General features: G+C 38.9%; 1 protein-coding gene across 4 annotated transcripts in view; it reads left to right on the forward strand.

Annotated features, from left to right (window-relative positions):
• STAG1 (STAG1 cohesin complex component) overlaps positions 1 to 21,482 on the forward strand; it is a 164,764-nt gene that overhangs the window by 101,109 nt on the left and 42,173 nt on the right. For all 4 annotated transcript variants that reach the window (XM_090147033.1, XM_090147031.1, XM_090147032.1 and 1 more), the window contains 7 exons: positions 1,221 to 1,344; positions 7,735 to 7,833; positions 10,671 to 10,750; positions 13,605 to 13,712; positions 16,299 to 16,413; positions 19,818 to 19,935; positions 20,979 to 21,082. In XM_090147033.1, coding sequence (XP_090003159.1) covers positions 1,221 to 1,344; positions 7,735 to 7,833; positions 10,671 to 10,750; positions 13,605 to 13,712; positions 16,299 to 16,413; positions 19,818 to 19,935; positions 20,979 to 21,082 — 748 coding nt within the window. The remainder of the gene's footprint in view (positions 1 to 1,220; positions 1,345 to 7,734; positions 7,834 to 10,670; positions 10,751 to 13,604; positions 13,713 to 16,298; positions 16,414 to 19,817; positions 19,936 to 20,978; positions 21,083 to 21,482) is intronic.

The raw sequence follows: 21,482 nt of genomic DNA on the forward strand, positions 1-21,482 counted from the left end.
ATACAGTACAGGTAGTATAACAGTCTTGTTACACTGTACTTTGTGAACTTAAACGTACCTTAAGCATAAGTTTGAGAACACATTATTGACATTTCATGGAATTGAAGACTTCAGGAATAATACAATTGCTCTTACATAGCAATTATTCTCTTGCTTGAAGCTTGAAATGAATAGCTTTCATAAATTATATTTTGGTTTTGGGCTCTGGTGCTGCTTTAGAATGAAATCAGTGTTTATTACTTTTCCAAAAAGATTTTTTAAAAAGGCAAAACAAACACCAGAATGGGGTTCTCAGTTATAAGCAAGGCCAGCGTTTGCAAAGCACTGGGCACTCCCTTCTTCAGCACAGTAGCTCTGTACGTTACTCTTTTATTATAGCTGAAATTTGGAACTGTGAAACAGTGCCAGCTGGAATGGCACAAGCAATTTCTCATAGTAACAGATGTCTGAAAGATGAAATTACCAAAGGGCCAGATGGCCCCAATCCCTTTTCCTGTTGTTTGGCTGTCGTTCGTTATTAGTAAATATGCCATGCTCTGTGTCAATCAGGCAGGAAAATGCCAATCAGACTGAAGTCATTTCCATCTCTGAACTCTTTAGGTGATTTCTCCAGACAGTTTCCTGCTGCCCTACCTCAATAAGCAGCTGATAAATCTGTCTGAGATGTGTCTTTGCCTCTTCCATCACTTGTCACAGTCAGAATGCAGAAAAACCAAGAAAAAATGGCAGAAATCAAGATTAAAATATGTACAGTTTTTCTAAGAAAATCTAGGTGGGCTTTTGTATGCTGGATGAAGCAAGTAATCAAATTCCATTCTCCCCACTTTGTTCGGGGTCCTTTGGTTACATCAGATAACTTTTCCTACCTGACATTCTGGATCTCTACCTGGAGAGTCAAGCCTCTTTAGGAAATCAGGGTGATAATGTTTCAGAAATTATTATTGAGAAGAGGTTTGTGGCACTTGGATTCGTAATTTTGCTTGAAGAGGAGAAGAAAGATTAATAGACAAAGAAGTCAACTAGAGTGAGAATTTTTTGAGATAATGGAAACATACCTGAATGTAAAGATACTGAGGTGATTAGGTAGGTCAGTGAGTGAGGATGGTGACCTAGTGAGGTTCATTAAATCCAAATGAAAGCAAAATATGGCTGGAGCAATGGGAATTAGAGCTAAATGGTATGTCTGTAATCTGTTGTTTTTTTTTCTTTTTTCTTACTAGTGATGCCATTGCTGAGATAAGAGCTGTCTGTATTGAAGAAATTGGTGTCTGGATGAAAATGTACAGTGATGCATTCCTGAATGATAGTTATTTAAAATACGTTGGTTGGACACTACATGACAGGGTAAGTATTTTGTATTACTGTACACAGCAGAGCATACTGCCTTCCACTGCCTAACACATGTTTAGTGTATCATCTTTGATTTATAAAAAGGTAGTTCATTTTTGTTGTTGGTCATTTGTCTTTCAACCAGCATTTTTTAATATGTTCACTTAAGTCAGGGTACAGTCATCCTGAATCATACGCTTGTGTAGTTTTTATTTTTCAGTCTGAATTAGACTGTCTTAATAGATTTTTTTCCATGCTGCTTTTCTTCTTATTAAAGACATCTTGTCACTCATTCCTCAGAACCTTTGCATCTGAAGCAGAATGAAAAAGGATTTTCCAGATGACTCTTCCATTAACATTAACCAGTAGTTAAAGAAACTCAGAAATCTCTGGGTCCCAGAATTAACCCAACAGTGGCATTCCTAGTAAATCACCCTTTACTATTTTAGGCTTTTAGGTATTTCAGCTACAACCACCTTTAAAGGGCATTTTTCTGCCATTGAAGCATTCTTCAATTCTACCTGGGAGGACTTTTTGAAGTCTATCTCTTTGTGCCAGCTTAGAAGAGCTCAGGGGGTTGCTTGAGTTAATCTTGGAATACCTTTCTTGCATGAGAGATTCTTCAAGATAGCTTTGTATTTAAAAAAAAAAAAAAAAAAAAGAATTGAAAGATTTGGTCAAAATGAAAAATATATAGATCTGGAGGTTCTTTCCTAACTAACTGCTGTTCTTTTGTACTGAAAGTATGAACAAAATGCTTCTTGTTGATGCAAGGTACCACCTGATTCCTGCAAGAGCAGCACTTTCCCAATGCTAGTAGAACAGGACTTTAAACTGCTGTATGTTTTTTTCCTGCAAATGGGACTAGACATCCTCCCACTCTCACTCAAACCACTACAAATAGTTGTTTTACACTAAACTGTTTTGCTTGCAGTGTCCAAGAAAAACAGATGAGACCTACATATAGTGTTGAAATGCTCATTAAATCCTGGCATCATGGTTTAGACTACTCTTTTTTTTTTTTTTTTTTTCCATAGAAGAGCTGCTGGAAAAAATTCAAAGTTTGCAAATGTGTTCTGTCTCACATAGCAAGTAGTTGACATGTTCCTTTAAAAAGGTGACTTCTTCAGTAACTCTGTACAGTTTATTAATGTTAAGGATATTACTTCAACCCTCTTCATGCTTCTTCAATAAGAGAAAGAGGTTGTGCTACTGATTATTCTTTTGCTGACAGGAATCTGCATCTCCTCTTGAGTTGGACCAGCAGTGTACTTGTTAAGAGTAGCCTTTGGAGCTTGGAGACATCAGACAGGCAGTGGCTTTCCCCTCTAAATGTGCAGTTTCCAAACTGTACTCTAGTGACACTATACTACATTTGTGTCTGCATGCCTAAAATCGGCAGTGGCATCTCTGGAACATGCTCAAATCTGAGCAAAACATTTTCTTTGTAGCACTTCCAATGGTAGTGCTGCGCTTCACAGCTCCCAATCCCTTCTAGTATCTGTGAAGTCCAGCAATTTCTCACATAACTCCCTTTAACCATCTGAAATCTAGCCATTCCTCCAGGCGCTGTCTCTGACTCGTGTTAACTTCTCACAGTGTGATCTGTTGCATCCAGCATTTTCTTGTGTTGTGTCCAGAAGATTGTCACATCCTTCAGTTAGCTTAACTTCAGGCCAGGATCTAGGCATGTGACTGAAAAATGAACATATTTTACCTCTGGTATCTCAAAATTAGCACATCATTTCATATTTGACAAATTCTGAATTACAACGTTGCATTTTAAAAACAACGTTGCATTTAAAAAAAATAACAACCAAAAAAAAAAAGCAGGAGGGGATTCCATCTGGACCAAGTACAGAGGAGCATCATCAAATTGCTCTTCCAGTTCTACTGATTTCTAGTAGTTGTTTTTGGAGGCCTGCAACCACGCTTGGGTTTTCTACTAGCTACTCAGACTGTTTATATCCCTATGTACATGCTAGGCAGTGTTTTTTATTGATGTAGTGTATGATTACTGTATTGGAGGAGGCTGGCTGAAAGTAGAATGGAAGTGTCAGAGGTAGCTGAAACTCGCTCGTACCAAGAGATAAAAAGTGAGTAAAGATGGAGACATTGAGGAGGGAAGTGCAAAGGGAAGCACTTATTTTAAAATAAATAAATAAAATTGAATAGAAAAGAGTTAAAAAATGCAGGTTTTCCAAAAGCACAAGATCTCTCAATAGCCTGGTTTTCATTGTCATTGCCTGAAAGATTTAGTTGTAATTTGGAAAGTTTTGGCAGTGTTAATCCTCTGGATTTCAAATGAGCATCTGTAGGGGGGGGTTCTAATTCTGCAGTTCTCTCCTTTTAGGCTACTTTTTCCTTGTTGTGGATCTGGTAGCATGAGTTAAAAATAGATTAACCTGGAATATAGCTGCATTAAAAAATCATTTAATAAAAGGAGTTTATCTGTGCAGTCTTAATTTACTTCTGCTGAATTGATGCATGGAACTGTTCTGAAAACATAATTGTGTCTCTGGATGCTTAGACAGCCCTGGGTCTGGGGAAGCTGTATTAAAGAAAATGTTGACTAGAGCATGACTCACCCGTAGAAGTATGGAGTATCCCAAACTGCTGGCATTGGGGCAGATGTATTGCTTTTCACTTCATTAGCAGGGGGGACAATTTTGCTTTACTGTTAGAAGTGTCTAGAGGTTATTTAAAAAAGAATAAGGGAAATATGAGAAATGTCTGTTATTTAACAGTGTTGTTAAACACTTGATGTTTTTGGTTCAAGTACTAATTTCAAAGTGCAAATAAAAGTATTAACAATTACTAATGCGAAGATATTCATGAAAAATAATGTTAGATAATTATTTATGTATTTTTACTATCTTTCTTAAATTAAACAGCTTTTAGAGAAGGAGAATTACAGGAATAGTTTGACTGGAGAAAGAGATAAGCATAGAGCTGACAGCAGTGTGACCGAAGTCAGGATTCTGCAGTGCTCAGGTGTCCCAGAAATGGGATGGAGAGAAACACAGCAGTTTTTCTGGAAGAGGAAACTGAGGAAGGAAAGAAGATCGTAGCAGTTAGGATGCTGAGAATGCAGCTGTTTTGTCCATTGTTTACTTAGGAAATGACTTTTCTTTCAGACTTGTTTTTTCTGTATGTAAAGCATAGATGCTACTACACAAAAGTAGTTGAGAAGCTAAAGCTCATTTTATTTAGCGGGATTTACAGGTATGGTATGATTGCAAATACTTCTTTTCTTAGGTTGACATAACCTTCAACTCAGAATTCAAGAAAATCTGCCTGAGAGCTAACCTGGGAAATAATCTTGCTTACTCCTCTCCTACTTACGGTGCAATAGATCTGTAATATTTCTCTAAAAATTTCCTAAAATGTCCAAACTGTTGGTTTTTCCTCATCTTTCTCTGGCAGCTTTTTTGAATGCTTGGCTGTGTATGTCACTAAATAGTTTTTCCTTGCAGAAGCTAAAGATTCTGTGTATAATTTTATTATTTCTTTTTCTACTTCACACTTAACAAAAAGAAAGTGGCTATTTCCTTCAAAGCAAAGTAACTTTGCTTTGTTGTGTTGTGAACATACTTACCGAATGCTTTCTTTCTTGCCTTTTCTGTCTAACCCTACTGTGCTTGGGCCTTTTTGCTTTCTTTCTTTCTTTCTTTCTTTCTTTTTTAAAAAATTTATCACTCTTGTGCTTGAGCTCCTAATGAGTTGTTTAGTTAAATAAGTTAATCTCTTGGTTACGTAAGACTCTTTCTGTCCTTGTCCAGCATCAGTGTGTTTGTACCTTTCCTTCATATTCTACTTCTTAGGAATTATTTGAACATGAATATTTCCACCCTTCCTAGGCTGGAAATTCTTGCTGTGTTTCTTTTCCAAAAAATATTTGGCATGTTAGAATCTCAAATTAATGCTCACTTTCTGTACTTGGAATGATTCTCATAGTTACACAGTAAACATCTTCTGTCGGGCATATTGATGGTTTGTGGATCATTTCCCCTCTTTCATTCTGGATTTCAGTGCAGTATCTGTGCATACAGCTTCACTTTTGCCTTTTTTACATTCTTGTCCAGGTCACTCCTATTTATGCTTAATCGTGGGATTCTGTCACTAATCTCCATGACTCTTTTAAAACCTTCGTAACAAGATTAGCAAACTGTTGTACTTCTTCCTCTCCAGAGTGATGAATTCCAACCGTGATCACCAGTTTAAAAACAGACCTTTCTGTTATAAGAGACAGTAAGTCCTCTTGCTGTTTGCCTGCTGAGAAGGGCAGTCATTAACAGAGGTTGCCTTTGTGTCTCCTGTGCCTTTGCTCTCAGCCAAAGGGACCATGTATCTTTCTTTCTTCCACTTCTGCTCCCCTAGCTTTGCAGTCACTTGTCTTCTTCCTTGGATTTGGTTAGCAGCAGGAGTATAGATTAGCTGGCTTCATTGTGCCTTTGTTAATGTCTCAACTTCGGTCTCCTGGCAGACTATGCAAGTACCAAATGTTCACTGTTGCACTTCCTATCTCCTTTGGTTAGTCTGCTCCCCTAAGTCATATAGAGACCCTCTGTGTAAAGCCTGAACTAACCTCTGAGAGCCTGGTCTGTGGTGCTGGTGAAGTGAGCAGTCACATCACCACTGGCTATGCCAGTAGCTGCACTGCAAGTCTCAAATCTTGTTGCTGTGGCATTTATTTTTTCTGTCTTTGACCAGTTCAGAGCTTTGCATTTTGAGACTCCAGCACTCACTGAACATCAGGACATCTGCTTACAAGCAGGACAGTCTTCAGGGCAGCTGTAACTAGAGCAGCTGCCTTACTCTTGCTCTGTAATGTTCATTATGTGCCAAAACTGATACAGATCCTCTGCTGCTAAGTAAGCTAAGGCTGTAAGAAGCTTACATCCTCTTCTAATGATTAGTGATAACTCCAGAGATCCTGGCCTTTCAAAATGCCAGGATTTCACAGCTGAGGAAACACCAATTCTGGTATCTTGGCAATAAGTACCATTAAAAAAAAAGAATGACAAGCAGCATTTCTCTGTTTACTTATCAGTTGATGACATCCACATAAACTTTTTTCTTCAAGACAATTATTTTCTGTACCTTGAAAGATTTTGCAGTAGATCATATAAACAGAACTGTCATCCCATAGACTTACTCTGCAGTAGTTAATAAAAAAATCTCTAGTAGAACATGAGTGCTTAGAAACTCTTCACAGAACTAGAGATGATTTGTCAGGAACAGTTGTTCTTCAATGAGAAGTTCTTCTGCAAATTCTCCTTTCAACTTTTTTCCCTCTTCAGTTGCAATTTTTGAAATTAGTGGAAACGGAAAAAAATGGATTTTTATCTTCTATTTGTACCTCTGCCTCTGAATGTTCACTCAGATTTTAGATTTTAAATACAGACTTGATTACAGAATAGGCTTAGAAACGAGAGTCAGGTTTGTGTAAATAACCTTTTGGCTACCTCCATATGTTTTTTGACAAGAACACGTCACTTACCAGGACTTTACAGATGAGCTGAGCTGTGTCTGCAGCCAGACAGAAAATGTGGACATCCACGTGGACAGCCCAGGGTTCCCAGCCCTCCCCTTTATCTCCAGCATTCCTGACAAACCGTGATCCATAGGCACGATGTCTGTGTTTCCTGCCTACAGCCAACCAGATTGAAGCAGTCCCTATCAAAACTGTCACTAGGAGTGAGCTGCTGCCCAGAGGATGCCTCAGACAGCAAAACATGAGCTGCCGTCCTTCCTGGTGGCTCCTCAGGCTGTGGCTTAGATGCATTGTATTTGTGGTGGCAGCCTGCTCCCTCAGCCTGTGGGAGCTGAGGGAGCTTCATCCTTCCTGTGCATGGCCCATGATGGGCTTTAGAAAGTTGCAGAGAAAGAAGTCTGGTGTGTGTTTGTTATGCCTATTGTTTGGACAGACAGTGGCTTAGAGTTGACTTGTTTTTGTGTGCCACGTATAGACTATGCTCTGTCATTTTCAACTCTTGTACATTGATTTGAAACAACAGGTACTGGGAGGAAAACATATGTAGTCTGAAGATAAATTGCTGCACTGTCTTCTCACCAACTACATTGAAATCAGATGTCTTTATTTTCTATTTGTTTACAGCCTTTTTGGTCTTTTTGAACTGTGCAGTGACTTGAAAGGGAAACAGATACAGAAGTTGATGTGATGGCACATTAAATTCTTTGTGTATGCAAATAAAAAAATTAACTTTGCAGGCAGCTGCACACGTGGTTTTTGGTCTTTAGGTGAATTGCAACTTGGCTTTGGTAACACATTAGCATAAAATTTTAAATGAACGTTAAACAAATTACAGAATGATATTACTTGGTATTCATGTGGATTTGATTAGGATATTATATCAGCTAATCTTAATGTGTTTTATTTAGCAAGGTGAAGTGAGGTTGAAGTGTTTGAAAGCTCTCCAAAGTCTGTATACCAACAGAGAGTTATTTCCAAAACTGGAGCTGTTCACTAATAGATTCAAGGTAAGAGGAAGTACAATTTCTGGAAGGAGTACTTAAAATAATCATGTTATCTTTCTCACTGTGTTGTGGTCTTGACATATATATTAAATGCAAAACTGTTCCTGACTGCTGAGGTTAAGACAAATTAATTTTACAGTGTTTATCTTTTAAGATTTGTCTGACTTTGCCAAGGTGATTATTCATCTGTTTGTATTATTGCTCTTTATTCATTGTTGTTATTTAATCTGCCTGTGCTAATTTAATTTTAGTTTTGTTGAATTTCAAGGATTTGTACAGAGTGTTTCACACCTATAATAAATGTGAAAGTAACAAACTAAAAAAGCAATCTGTAGGACAGATTTTTTTGCTCAATTTGTGCTTGTGTTTGGAAGAACTCTGATCTGCACCACAGTACATTGCAGAGCTAAATAGAACCTCTGTAATGGGAATTTGCATTGCATTTTTAGACAATTAGCTTGCCATGATTAGCCTGCATAGGAGATGAGTACTGGAAGAATATTTCCTTTTTTTCCCCCCTTTTCGTTTTTTCTTTTTTCATTTAAACTAGCACGAACACGCTGAGTTTTTGCTTAATATCTTAATGAGAATGTGGATGTTAATTCACTTTTTTGCATAACTGCTTTATTGCACGAGTGAATTATCTGGAGAGATGAGTTAGAAATGCTGTCACTGCTCCTGTTTGCATGCTCTGTGAAGAAAGCTTTGGAGCACCTACCGTGTCAGCAGGCACCTTCTGCCATCACTTTTGTGTTTTGGAGAACAGAAAACAGTGGTAAAGAAACGACCAATGAAATTTATTTTTGTTTAAATCATGATTATAATGCTGTTTAGGAAAGAAGTGGATACTTAAATATTTATAAGTACTGTGCAGCAGACTGAAAAACTTCTCTCTGTTGATGTTATACTGCTTCACTGGTTGTGTTTGTCATTGCAGTTATAGTTAAATCCTCCACTTGGAACTAGAAAAGCACAAAATAGAGAAACATTGCCATATATTTATTATATATATATATAATTGTTATATATATATATAACAATGGTAATCTGCCTTTTGCCACATTGATTTGAGAGATGGAGAAGAAAAAAATGCTTACCTGCAGAAAAAAATACTTAACCTGCAGTTAAGTCTTGGATTTTAAGAAAGGCTTTTTGTCCAAACTGGTAGTTGTATAACAGCAGACTACTTGGGAAGCGATGGAATCTCCTTCATTTGAGGTTTTTAAGGGTGAGTTAAATAAATATCCATCAGGAATGAGCTAGGTATGACTTCAAAGTGGAAGATGAAATATATCATTTTGTATGTTCACTTCAGTGCTTGTATTCTTATAATTTCATAAAATTAGTTTCTGTGTCTGTTGCAGTAAAGACAAAATTTCCTCTCGTGGGTGACTTACCTGAGTAACAGACAGTAGAAGCTGCAGACCTCAGACTAATTTTTTAATGCCTGTATAAATCTTGTCTGCTTAAGATCTCAGGACAGCCAGAAATGATAGATAGCTCTCCAGAAAAATGCTAAATGCTGTTCTCAGTTCCATGGCTGCTTATGTGTGTTTTCTCATTAAAACTGAATCAAGCTGCACATTCAGCTGAGATTCAGCTTAATCAATTCAAGCCATCAATAGGAATCTCTCTCAAGATCTCCTGGCATAAGTTAATTTGTTCCAGAATTACTTGCATTGGGTTGTTAATATTGTAACATATTCTAGATATCTGTGGGAATGATGTAACGATGGCAGTTCTCAGACAGGAGGTAGATACATATTTTTTATGGCATTTCTGTGTTGCTAGGCATAGTTGATAAGCTCAAAAGTAAGCTTTGTCCACGCAGAAAACAAAACAGCTTTGTCCACATTCATCCATTCATCCATCAAAGACACTTTTGTTTTCTACCAGGAAGTCCTGTCTAATGCAAACATTAATTTCTACATAGAAAAGATATGGGTTAATTCTTTTACAGTCAGTAACAAAGTCAGCATCAGATTTAGCTGCAGCAGCTTAACTGCTGCCCCTCATCCCTGACTTTTGCAGAATGCTGTCTCCATGTCTTGAATGACAAGAGGTGGATTTACTCTTCAGCCTATCTTGTTCACAGTGATAATACATAATGCAAAGTGATCTTCACAGTGTAAATTAATATTTCAGGTTATAAATGCAGATGTGACCTATTCCACTGCATGGAAAATTTCTGTTGGAGAAGATTGAACAGCTGGGTTTTGTAACTTGCTAAACCTTTGAAATTTCATCTTCCAGTGACATTAGGTGCTAGGGTCTCAAAGGCTGTAGTATCTGTCTGACAGGTTCCATCACAGAGATTCAGGCAATAAGATAAGAAATATCATGTCTGTGCTGTTGATTCTCGGCCTGATGTTGTTGGTAAAATTGAGTGAATGGTCTTTTTGGATAAGGAAATATTGTCACATCAGTCCGTTTCCAAGACTCCAGGATCAGGGAGTACGTTTTGCCCTATAGGCGGGCAAGAAGAGCCCTTCTCTCCCAGGCCTTCTTTAGAGATAGAAAAGGAGTTTTATACTTGTACTTGCTCTTTGTGTGTGGTTAGTTCTCTTCCAGACCAGTCCAGAACAGCATTCCAGTTTCAAAGTTTGCTTACTTGCTTCTTGGAAACCATACAAGAAGAAGGACTGCTTTCTTCAGTATTTATTCCATTCATGTGTACAAGCTTTCTAAGATGTACGTTTGATGATTGAGTGATATGAAAGGATTTTCACATGTGCTGCTGAAAGATCTTTCTCCTCAGGAGTATTTATGTCTGTGGACTTCTAAATCTGATAGCTCTTTGTGTGCTCTTGTTTCATCCCTGTAATAACGTTCGTTTCCAGGATCGCATTGTATCAATGACACTTGATAAGGAATACGACGTTGCTGTGGAAGCCATTCGATTAGTCACACTAATACTTCAGTGAGTATTTTTTAAAATTCCCTCTGAAAGTTACCTAAACCAGTACTATGTAGTTAAGCTTCTTCACCTGTGCTGTGAACTCACTATATTACTTTACATTTACTATTAAGTTGAACTGAATATGTAATATTATAGTTACAAAGCTAAAATAAAATACTAGATCTCCTGGAAATACAATAGGTGAAGTGATTTATTGAGGCTGTTTGTTTTGGTGCATTTACTGTTGAGGAAAAATGCCAGTGGATATTTATACCATTTGCCAGGGGCAAAATGATTGTCTTTCCCAAAACACGTGGTTATATCTGCAGAAATGACTTCAGTAGTAACTAAAAAAGGTCTTGTGTTAGGAGATTTCATTATCTAGCATAGCTGAAAACAGAGTCATCTAGCAAATAAACTGACAGAGGGAAGATGCTATCTTTAATACCCTGATTGGGGTTATGGAGAGGAAGTGCTGGTGATCTGCAGTTTAAAACACTTGGCCATGCAGGATATGTGCTTCCAGGTCCTGGCTTTTCCTTACACAGGTACAGTGGCATCCCTGATACAAAGTTCCATTCTGTGTCTAATCATCCCTTGCCTACACTGCTTGAAACAATATGTCTCTAAGGGCAAGCTGATTACAGCAGGCTCCTGTATGTGCTGCTGGAGGAACTTGTCCTAAGCTCACTGAAATGTGCTACAAACATATGTAGAATTCCTGCATCATATTTTATACTCATTCACCCCACTTTCTGGACATGCAGAAATTGGATGAAAGATTAGACTAGCATTTCTTCATGATTAAAAAAAAAAAAAAAAGTATAGGCTTTATTTATTTATTTATTTTTTACCTGGGGTAACACTGCTTTGCAGATATTGTAATATTTGACTTGTTAAGAAGGAGAATCTCTTCTTTTCTGTTTTTAAAGCAAACATTATAAATATGATCACAAACAAGATGTAGAACATATCTTTTTCCTTTGTTATTAGGATCATTTGGAAGTACAGTAAGATTCCTAAAGCAAAATTGTTCAGTTCACCCTTTTTCCTGCCCTGTTTTCTCTTTGGTTGTGTGATTAAAACATAGATAGGTGCAAGCTGATACACTTAGGAGCTGAAGGATATGGGTCACATCAAACAGCACAGGGCAGTATTCTGGCAGGTAGGAGCTTTGAAAAGATGTTATGAACAATTATGATGGGGAATGACCACTTAAAAATAATTGTAAACAAACAAACAAAAACAAAAAAAAACAAAAACCAAATGAGGCGTATAAAGTCCTGTCATGGCGATGTTTCTGATGAACACTGACTAAGCACAGAGAGAAGTAATACTATTCCTATATGCAGTGTCAGCGATATCGTTGATAGAACATACTTACAGTTCCATTATCTGTCACATTTTTCAAGAATACTGCTGAAAAGTGAAAATTTTCCTGTATTTCATAAAAGCACACACTCAAAATCTGTCTTAAGTTTAGAATTTGCAGAAGTTTGCACTTGCAGCCAGGAAGGCCAACTGAGTTCTGGGCTGCGTTAAAAAAGGGTGGCCAGCAGGAAGATGGAGGTGATTGTCCCCCTTACTCAGCTCTTGTGAGGCCCCATCTGCAGAACTGCATCCAGGCATGGGGGCCCCAGCACAGGAAGGACGTGGAGCTCTTGGAGTGGGTCCAGAGGAGGGCACTGAGATGGTCAGAGGGCTGGAGCACCTCTCCTGTGAGGAAAGGTTGAGGGAACTGAGCTTGTTTAGCTTGGAGAAGAGAAGGCTCTGGGGAGACCTCATTGTGGCCTTCCAGTACTTGAAGGGAGCATATAAACAGGAGGGGGAATGGCTGTTTATGAGGGTGGATGGTGACAGGACAAGGGGGAATGGTGTTAAACTGAGACGTGGGAGGTTTAGGTTGGATATTAGGAGGAAGTTTTTCACCCAGAGGGTGGTGAGGCACTGGAACAGGTTGCCCAAGGAGGCTGTGGATGCCCCATCCCTGCAGGCATTCAAGGCCAGGCTGGATGTGGCTCTGGGCAGCCTGGGCTGCTGGTTGGTGACCCTGCACATAGCAGGGGGTTGGAACTGGATGAGCATTGTGGTCCTTTGCAACCCAGGCCATTCTGTAGTTCTATGGAGCTCCAGCTATGTTGTTAACCCAAGAAGAGTAAAAGTTGACTTGTTATTGTCAACAAATAATTACAGAAAATAAACTTTCAATCATTTTTGAATCCAGCACAGCATGGTATGATCAGATTCCTTTCCTTGATATTGAAAATGAGTGTATATAGTCAGCACAGTAACTGCTGTAAGAGTGATGGATGTTTTATTTTATCAGCATTATTGTAGTTCTAAACCCACATCATGATTCAAACTTGAAGTGATTATATGTTGATTTTTATTGGTACATGCACAGTGCTAGTTGTCCCCCACTCTGTGATCTAAACTGTGATTTAATTTTCTGCTGCCTTTGTCCAGTGAATTTCTGCAACTTCTGTATTGGAGGCAATTTTACCACCTAGCCTGGCCTGCCCTCTCAGCAGGAATTGGGAATAACAAGTGTTTGGTATCCTGCAGCATACATACTGTAGTTAGTGTGATGGTAATTAAGTTGGCAAGACTTGTAAGCAGTGATGAATTTTTTTACATTAATTACTGTATATGCTGATACAACTGAGAGAAGAACATCAGACAGATTTTCAGTCTTACAAGGCCTTTAAATGTTTCTGTATTTGAAATCAAACCAAAAATCTTTGAAGTCAGTTCCTCTGCCTAGGATTTTGTTCAAAGGAAACAGTCTTGTAGCTGTCAGAAGTAAATTATGGGAGGTAAGGGGATTAAAACTAAACATCTGTTTCAGTTCAGTGTTGCTTTTTGCCTGTTTCAGTGGAAGTGAAGAAGCTCTGTCAAATGAAGACTGTGAGAATGTTTATCACTTAGTGTATTCGGCACACCGACCTGTTGCAGTAGCAGCTGGAGAATTCCTTCATAAAAAGTAAGTTATCCATTAACCTGGAAGAAGCCCAGATCGTGAAATGCTCCCTGGCAGTGGCAGTGTCAAAAGGAAAACAAGCAGTTGGCCAAAATACACCAATATTAGCAAGTTAGGTGTTTAATTTAAAACACAGCCTTATGCTCCTGTTTAAAATAAAAACCTAAAAACTTGAGGAAATTGGATTTCCCTTTATCTTGCTCTGACATCCAGGTAACTATACTAACTCCTCACAGCCTTTCACCCTCAGCAAGTTTGCTGACAACACTGAGCTGAGTGGTGCGGTCGACACGAAGGAAGGGATGCCATTCAGAGGGACCTCGAGAGGCTAGAAAGGTGGGCCTGGTGAACCTGATGAGGTTCAACATGGCAAAGTGCAGAGTTTTGCACTTGGGCCGGAGGAATGCCAGGCATCCCTACAGACTGGAAGGAGCGGTCCTTGAGAGCAGCCCTGTGGAGAAGGACCTGGGGGTCGTGATGGATGAAAAACTTAACATGAGCCAGCAGTGTGCCCTTGCAGCTCGGAAGGCAAATGGGATCCTGGGCTCCATCAGCAGAGGGTGGCCAGCAGGGACAGGGAGGTGATTGTTCCCCTCTACTCTGCTCTTGTGAGGCCCCATCTGCAGTACTACGTCCAAGTGTGGAGCCCCCAGTACAAGAAAGACAGGGAGCTGTTGGAGAGGGTCCAGAGGAGGGCCACGAAGATGATCAGGGGACTGGAGCACGTCCCCTATGAGGACAGGCTGAGGGAGCTGGGCTTGTTCAGCCTGGAGAAAAGAAGGCGGGGTGAGCTCATTGCAGCCTTTCAGTACCTAAAGGGAGCCTACAAACAGGAGGGGAATCAACTCTTTGAAAGGGTAGAGAACTGCAGGATGAGGGGAAATGTTTTTAAGTTGAGGGAGGGGAGATTTAGGTTGGACGTCAGGGGGAAGTTCTTTACAGAGAGAGTGGTGAGGTGCTGGAAGAGCTGTGCAGAGAGGCTGTGGATGCCCCGTCCATCCCTGGAGGTGTTGAAGGCCAGGTTGGATGGGGCCCTGGGCAGCCTGGTGTGGTATGAAATGTGGAGGTTGGTGGCCCTGCCTGTGGCAGGGGGTTGGAGCTTCATGATCCTTGAGGTCCCTTCCAACCCTGGCCATTCTGTGATTCTGTGAAATGCTACATGTATCTCTCTGTATTAAAAGTAATTTTAAATCCTGTACTTCTTACTGTATTACTGTCATGATAGCATAGGACCTGACCTGCCCTGACAATCTAGCTGGTATGCAGTCATTATTTTTACAGAATTCTAAACCAGTTTATCTCAAAATCATGAACTTGAATGTTTTCTGTGTATTAATGACTAATAAAATTGTTTCTAAACTCACTGACATCCCCTAAAAACATGTTACACCTTTATTCCATCTTTCCTATAACCACTGTGCCAAAGGAAATGAGCCAGTGTTTCCATGGGGTGAATCATACTGTGCTGGTGTCTGTGAGCAGGACATTGCTTCATCATAGCTGTTAACCTTCTGATGTTGGTGTTTGCACTCAAGTCTTTCAGCAGTGATTTTCTTTTTTCCTATATTCTTTAATATACTTACAGAGTGTTCCTACCAAAATCCAGCATTTGTAATTTTTCTTGCCGTGGCAGATGATGTTGAATTAAAAAATATCTGTTTTCCTTTGCTATTGTTCCTTTAATTAACAGTGGTTTATTTGTGATTCAGAAATCCACATTGTAAGTGTAAGCTCCTGTTGGTGGATTACTGGAATTCCGTCTCTGCGGAGAGGCTTTTGTTTCAGGGAATTAATTTACAAAATTACATTTAATGTCCCACATAGTGTTTTACAAGAAAATGGTTACTGTTTCTTGTATTGCTTTGTTTTTAAAACTACAGACTGAGATTCCTTTATAAACTAATATGTGAAAAATAATTCTGTAAAATGCCTGGAGGGTAAATGGCTTTTCTGAAGACAGATGTGTATGTTAGTGTCAAGACAAAACTTCATCCTAACTTTTCTTTACAAGGAAATAGTATGCTGTGTTCTACAGATATGTCTGAAAGGAAATAGCCTTGAGGAAAAAATGTCTTATTTCTCTTGGTTTCTTCTAACATCTAAGAGCTGGTGTTGCATTTTAAATGACTTAGAGTCTGTACTTAAAGTATTTGGGGTGGGATTTAACTTGATTAATGTTATGCATTTTAATACTGCTTTCTGAGTGTAAGCTAGTCAATAGTTTCTCTCTGCATAGTTAGCAAATGAAAGCAAATAACACAGAAAATCACTGAGTTGGCCTTGAGGTGAATGTTTAAGATATAAGCACCTCAGAAGGTGCTGAAATCTCTTACCTGTTAGACAAGCAGGGAGAAAAAGTGTGATGTTCTAGAGAGCTTTTTCCTGTATGAAATTTCTTCAGCCCTAAGAACTTGAAGACTCAGAAAACAAATTCATCTCTTTATGCCCTCTTTCTGTTGAAAAAAGCAGCTTAGCATACTTCCGATGTGCTTTATGAACAAATCTGCTATATCAAGAATGAATGTTACCATGTTATGAAGTCAGTGAGATTTTTGTTGATAAACGTTAGCTCCTTTTGCTTATTTTTAGGCTGTTCAGCAGACATGATCCCCAAGCTGAAGAGGCTCTAGCAAAGAGGAGAGGACGAAATAGTCCAAATGGAAACCTCATTAGAATGTTGGTTCTTTTCTTTCTTGAAAGTGAGGTAAAAATATATATTTTTAATATTTACACATTTAATAGAAACTGGAATTTAAGTAGTGACGTATCAACACATATTAATAAGTTGTTTGTTTTTTACTAATCTCTGAAATACTGTATACTCTTTACACTGTCCCCCATCTCACTAGCAGTCGAGCAATTCAATCCAAAATCTTTTCCATGTTTTATTATGCTCTCGCATGTCTCCAAATACTCAGTACTGCACTGCTGGTATTACGGTCGCTTCTAGGTGTCATTTCAACATAGAAATGTTTCTTGTTTGGAACAAAATTTATAACAAGAATTACAGAGTAATTTGGATTGGAAAAGATCTGAGAGACAATTAAGGTCAAAGTGGAGACAGTTATTGGGTGAGGTTGCTCAGGGCTTTCTGCAGCTGCATCTTGAGAACAGCTGAGGGTGGAGAATGTAGGTATATGTAAAATAACTTAAGTGTTCGATGACCACGTTCAGGATTGGATTGTGCCCATAGTCTGTAGAGGTCAAATATATGCAAAATATTATTCTAAAAGTGCTAACAGTAATTTAGGTGAGGAACAGCATTTGAATGGAAGAAAACTTGAAAAGATGAAGTGACAGGTACAGGATACTCTGAAGTTACTGCGGGAGAAAGGTTTAAAGATTATACATTTGATTCAGCAATTAATAGATGGCAAAGGAAGACTGGAAGAAAGAAATGATAAATGTTTCTCAACAGAATGTACGTTTTGTATAAAAAGCAGAAGGAAAGGTACTTGATTCAAATCAAGTATTTGAATTGTTACTAGGGTTTGAACAAGAGACTTACTTGACTGTGAGAATGAAAAGAAACAATCAGATGCTGAAAGAAAGATAACATTTAGGTATAGTGTTAATGTTAACATTGTTTAGAAAGCTAACAGGACTGCATGAAACATTGCTACCTGTGTGGACCTCCGATCTGCTATCTAAATGTATTCTACAGCTGAATCCTATAGCTTTTTCAAGAAGTAGATTGTGATAGATCATCCTATTTTCTAGTGAAAATCCTAAGCTGATTGTGGAGAAATGAAGTTTTGCTAGCTGATGTAACCATTCGGTGAAAGTCATTAGGTGAGATGGTCATACAGCCACAGGCAGTAGACATGCCTATGGCCACTAGGTGATGAGAAGGGCAGCATGTCCATCGAGATAACTTGTCACAGGAGGAGGAACGTTTGCTCTGCAGATACAATATAAGCAAATGGGCTTACTTGCCTGCTTCCTTTAGACAAAAATGTTCTTTCAGACTTTGGTGTCAGGGCTGCTGTTTATGCATATCCTGTTCCTCGTTAGAAGCTGTATCTGTTGATAGAGCAGCTGTGCTGAATTATCATACTCAGTGTTCTTCATGCCTTAAATCTGAGCATGTGGTGGGGAGTTGCCTAGAATTACCTTCTCCATTCTTCTGAGGAGAGAAGAAAGCCACCTTCCTTCCCAAAGTCATGATCAGCAGAGTGCTTTCCCACATAAGCCATATGCTGCTTGCAGAGACCAATTAGGTCTCAGGGTTAGCTTTTGCTGTTGCTATTTTTGAGAAAGTTGTTAGCAACAAATTAGAATATTCCAACTCCAATTTTAGTAAAGAGATAGCAATCTGAGAGTTTCCACCAGCACAGAATGAGAAGATTTGAGCACTGCGGTCTGAGAGGGTGCATTCAGAAGGCAGTAAAGGTAACACTGTGAGAAGCACCAGAAGATTCTATGACGTACAGAAAAGTACAAAGATGTATTGGCACCACCTTCCATAAGCTCTTAGATGTTCTCCAATATAGCAGTCATTCCCATGTCTGGCAAACAAACCAGCTTTGCATGTTATGCTTGTTACTTTTTGATGATGGATAGAGATTGATTTATAAATCAGTGGAAGTCCATGGATCGCTTTCTCAGTTAAGAACAGTTGTGGCTATTCACAAACACAGAGCCATTTTTGGAATTAAAAATAAGTTAACACTAATTCTATACCCACTGAGTTCATTAGGATTTCCACTACTGGTTTCTGAGAGATGAGGATTAGCCATTGTAGAGCTTATTTCAAAATTTTAGTGAACGTAATGCTAACAGAAAATATCGAGTATCTTATTTTGGATTTACCATATTCCTAAAACTGTAGTTGTTCTGTCTCAGTTATCGATGTATTGGTTGAACTGTGTTGTTAAACCAGCCTTGTTCAGCCAGACCAAGAGCTGGGTCCTGCACTTCGGCCACAACCACAGGCAGTGCAGCAGGGTTGGGGCAGATTGGCTTAGGGACTGTGTGAAAGAAATGACCTGGGGGTGTTGGTCACTGCTCAGCTAGACATGAGCCAGCAGTGTGTGCAGGTGGCCAAGGATAACAATGGCATTTTGGCTTGTTTAAGAAATATTTCAGCCAGCAAGAACAGGCAGGTGATCCTCCCCTGTACTCAGCACTGCTGAGGCCACACCTTAAGTACTGTGTTCTGTTTTGGGCCCCTCACTGTAAGAGAGACATCGAGGCCCTGGGCAACAGAGCTGTGAGGGGTCAGTGTGGAAAAGAGGCACAGGGGAGGCCTTATCATTCTCTGAAACTCCCTGAAAGGAGGTTGTGAGGTGGGGGTTGGCCTCTTCTCCCACGTAATTAGCAATAGGACTAGAGGGAATGGCCTCAAGTTGTGCCAGAGAAGATTCAGGTAGAATGTTAGGAAATACTTCTTCTCTGAGAGAGCAGTTGGGCTGGAACAGGCTGTCCACAGAGGTAGTGGAGTCACTGTCCATGGACATGTTCAAGAAACCCTTAGATGTGGTGCTAAGGGACATGGTTTAGTGGGAAATACTAGTGATAGGTGGATGGTTGGACTAGATGATCTTGGAGGTCTTTTCCAATCTTGGTGATTTCATTCTATGATTGTGTTTTCCTGTTTCAGCAATTAGTTGTAATATGAACACCACTGCATACATTTTCATTTTGTTATTGTTCCATTCATTCTAATACTGGATGTTATACTAAAGTGAAAAATATTTCTATATCCATGTTCTGCACTGAAAAATAAATGCCTGTTCAGAAAGAATGTATTAGTGCCTCCTCCTGGTATTGTCTCACCATCTCTTCTTATAGCACAGTAGGAATGTGAGAAAATGGAAATTTGTCTTCTAGATCAGAATTCAGAGATTTTTTCATAAACAAGCTGCTTTACTGAAAGACAAGCTCCATTTGTTTTTATTCATTTTCCAGTAAAGCATATCCCCACTGTCATACAGTTCTATCATTCAGATGAAAGCCTTCCAGAACTAGTTTAAAACTGAATTTTCTTTCCCACTTATTTACAAATCTGTGCCCGTGGACACTGTCCATGCCATAATGATTGAGACAGTTTGAGGAACAACTGCTTGTACCTGAACACTGTACTGACCAGTGCTTTTGATTTTGTAGTTGCATGAACATGCAGCCTATTTGGTGGACAGCTTGTGGGAGAGCTCTCAAGAACTGTTGAAAGATTGGGAATGCATGACAGAATTGCTGTTGGAGGAGCCAGTCCAAGGAGAAGAAGGTATTTGTTTAACCTCTCTACTGTACTGATACCACACATTATTGTTTGTTATGACTTAAAAAGGTGTTTCACTGTGGCAGATTGAAGTGCTTACGTTGTGATTTGTTTAGAAAGTACAACTTAGATTTTAATCCATTTTTAATGCACTCTGCTTCAAAAGAAGTTTTATATTGCATTTTTCAACTCATGAAGTCTGCTGTAGTGTTGTTGCTTAATATTAAAGGCTAAGATTCTTGTCTGAACATTTAAATGACTAGTGTATACATGAACATTTTAGTAAATTAAGTAACTAACAGTTCTGAATAAACAAAAACTTCACTTTTAAATATGGGGCTTTTGCAGACAATTTTAAACCCTTTTGAATTATTAAAAGAAAAAAAATTGAGGGAATTTTTTCACAATTAATTATGTATCCCCTTTGTCAGGTAGCCAGGGAGATTGGCAGCAAAGATTTTCTGATGATAATGTCATTAAAGATCTTTATAATGTTTCAGGAGTCTTCTCCAGAAACTTTCACAGCAATTAAGTTGTCAGAAATAACAGTGTACTCTTCCTTGCACGGTGTGCTAGTCATTTCTGTGTACATCTCTCCTTTTGGTATTCCCTTGTTACACCTGTGTGCCTTTTATGTATATGGTGATTTCCTTAGGAAAGGAGCTGGCACTTTGGTTCGTTTAGGTTTCTGTATAGTCTAGTGGTGTTTGGCCCTTGAGATGTGATCAGAAGTACTTAATTCTTCATGATGGTGAGAGTATTTTATAAATGTCCTCCATGCCACTCAGAATTTTGTAGATCTTTGTTGTAATCCCCTTCATCATTTTTCCAGGCTGCCTTCCTCTGGACTTAACTTCAGTTCTGCCATATTCAATTTGAGGTCGCTGAGAGTGAGCAAGCAAGCCTTGGTTTTATAAACTGAACAAAATGATACTGTCTCTTTTGTTGTCTATTTCCTGTGTTTTACAACTGCGTTCACAGATTTGACGTCTTTAAGATTTCTTTCAGAATCATCAAAGCTGATCTTTGTTGTTAATTTTTCTTCATAGCCATGTCTGACCGTCAGGAGAGTGCTCTGATTGAGCTGATGGTGTGTACAATCAGACAAGCTGCTGAAGCACACCCTCCAGTTGGCAGAGGCACTGGCAAAAGAGTAAGTAGGGCTATAATAGGTAGCTCAGAACTATTTGTGTTAATATAATAACATGAAATACTTTTCTATAAAACCATTTTGACACTTCTAAATGAAATTTTTATAACCAGTTTTTTTTGTATGCACATTTTTGAGGAAAAGTAGTAGATACGAGCAAACTCGTGTAGTGGGAGATATCCCTGCCAATAGCAATGGGGTTGGAATTAAATGATCTTAAAGATCCCTTCCAGCTGAAACCACTATATGATTCTATATTCTGTTTACGAAAATATCTTTTTTTTTTTTTTTAATTTGAGTTTTCTTTTGATGAATAGAGCTGATTGCTCTGATCAGGAGGGGTGGGACTGAGACTTTGCAAGGTTGCTTCCAGCTTGAATATTTCTGGGATTTTATGTATCCA

This window comes from Phasianus colchicus, chromosome 10 (assembly GCF_987193195.1).
Source record: "Phasianus colchicus chromosome 10, bPhaCol1.hap1.1, whole genome shotgun sequence".
NCBI classification, from domain to species: Eukaryota; Metazoa; Chordata; class Aves; order Galliformes; family Phasianidae; genus Phasianus; species Phasianus colchicus.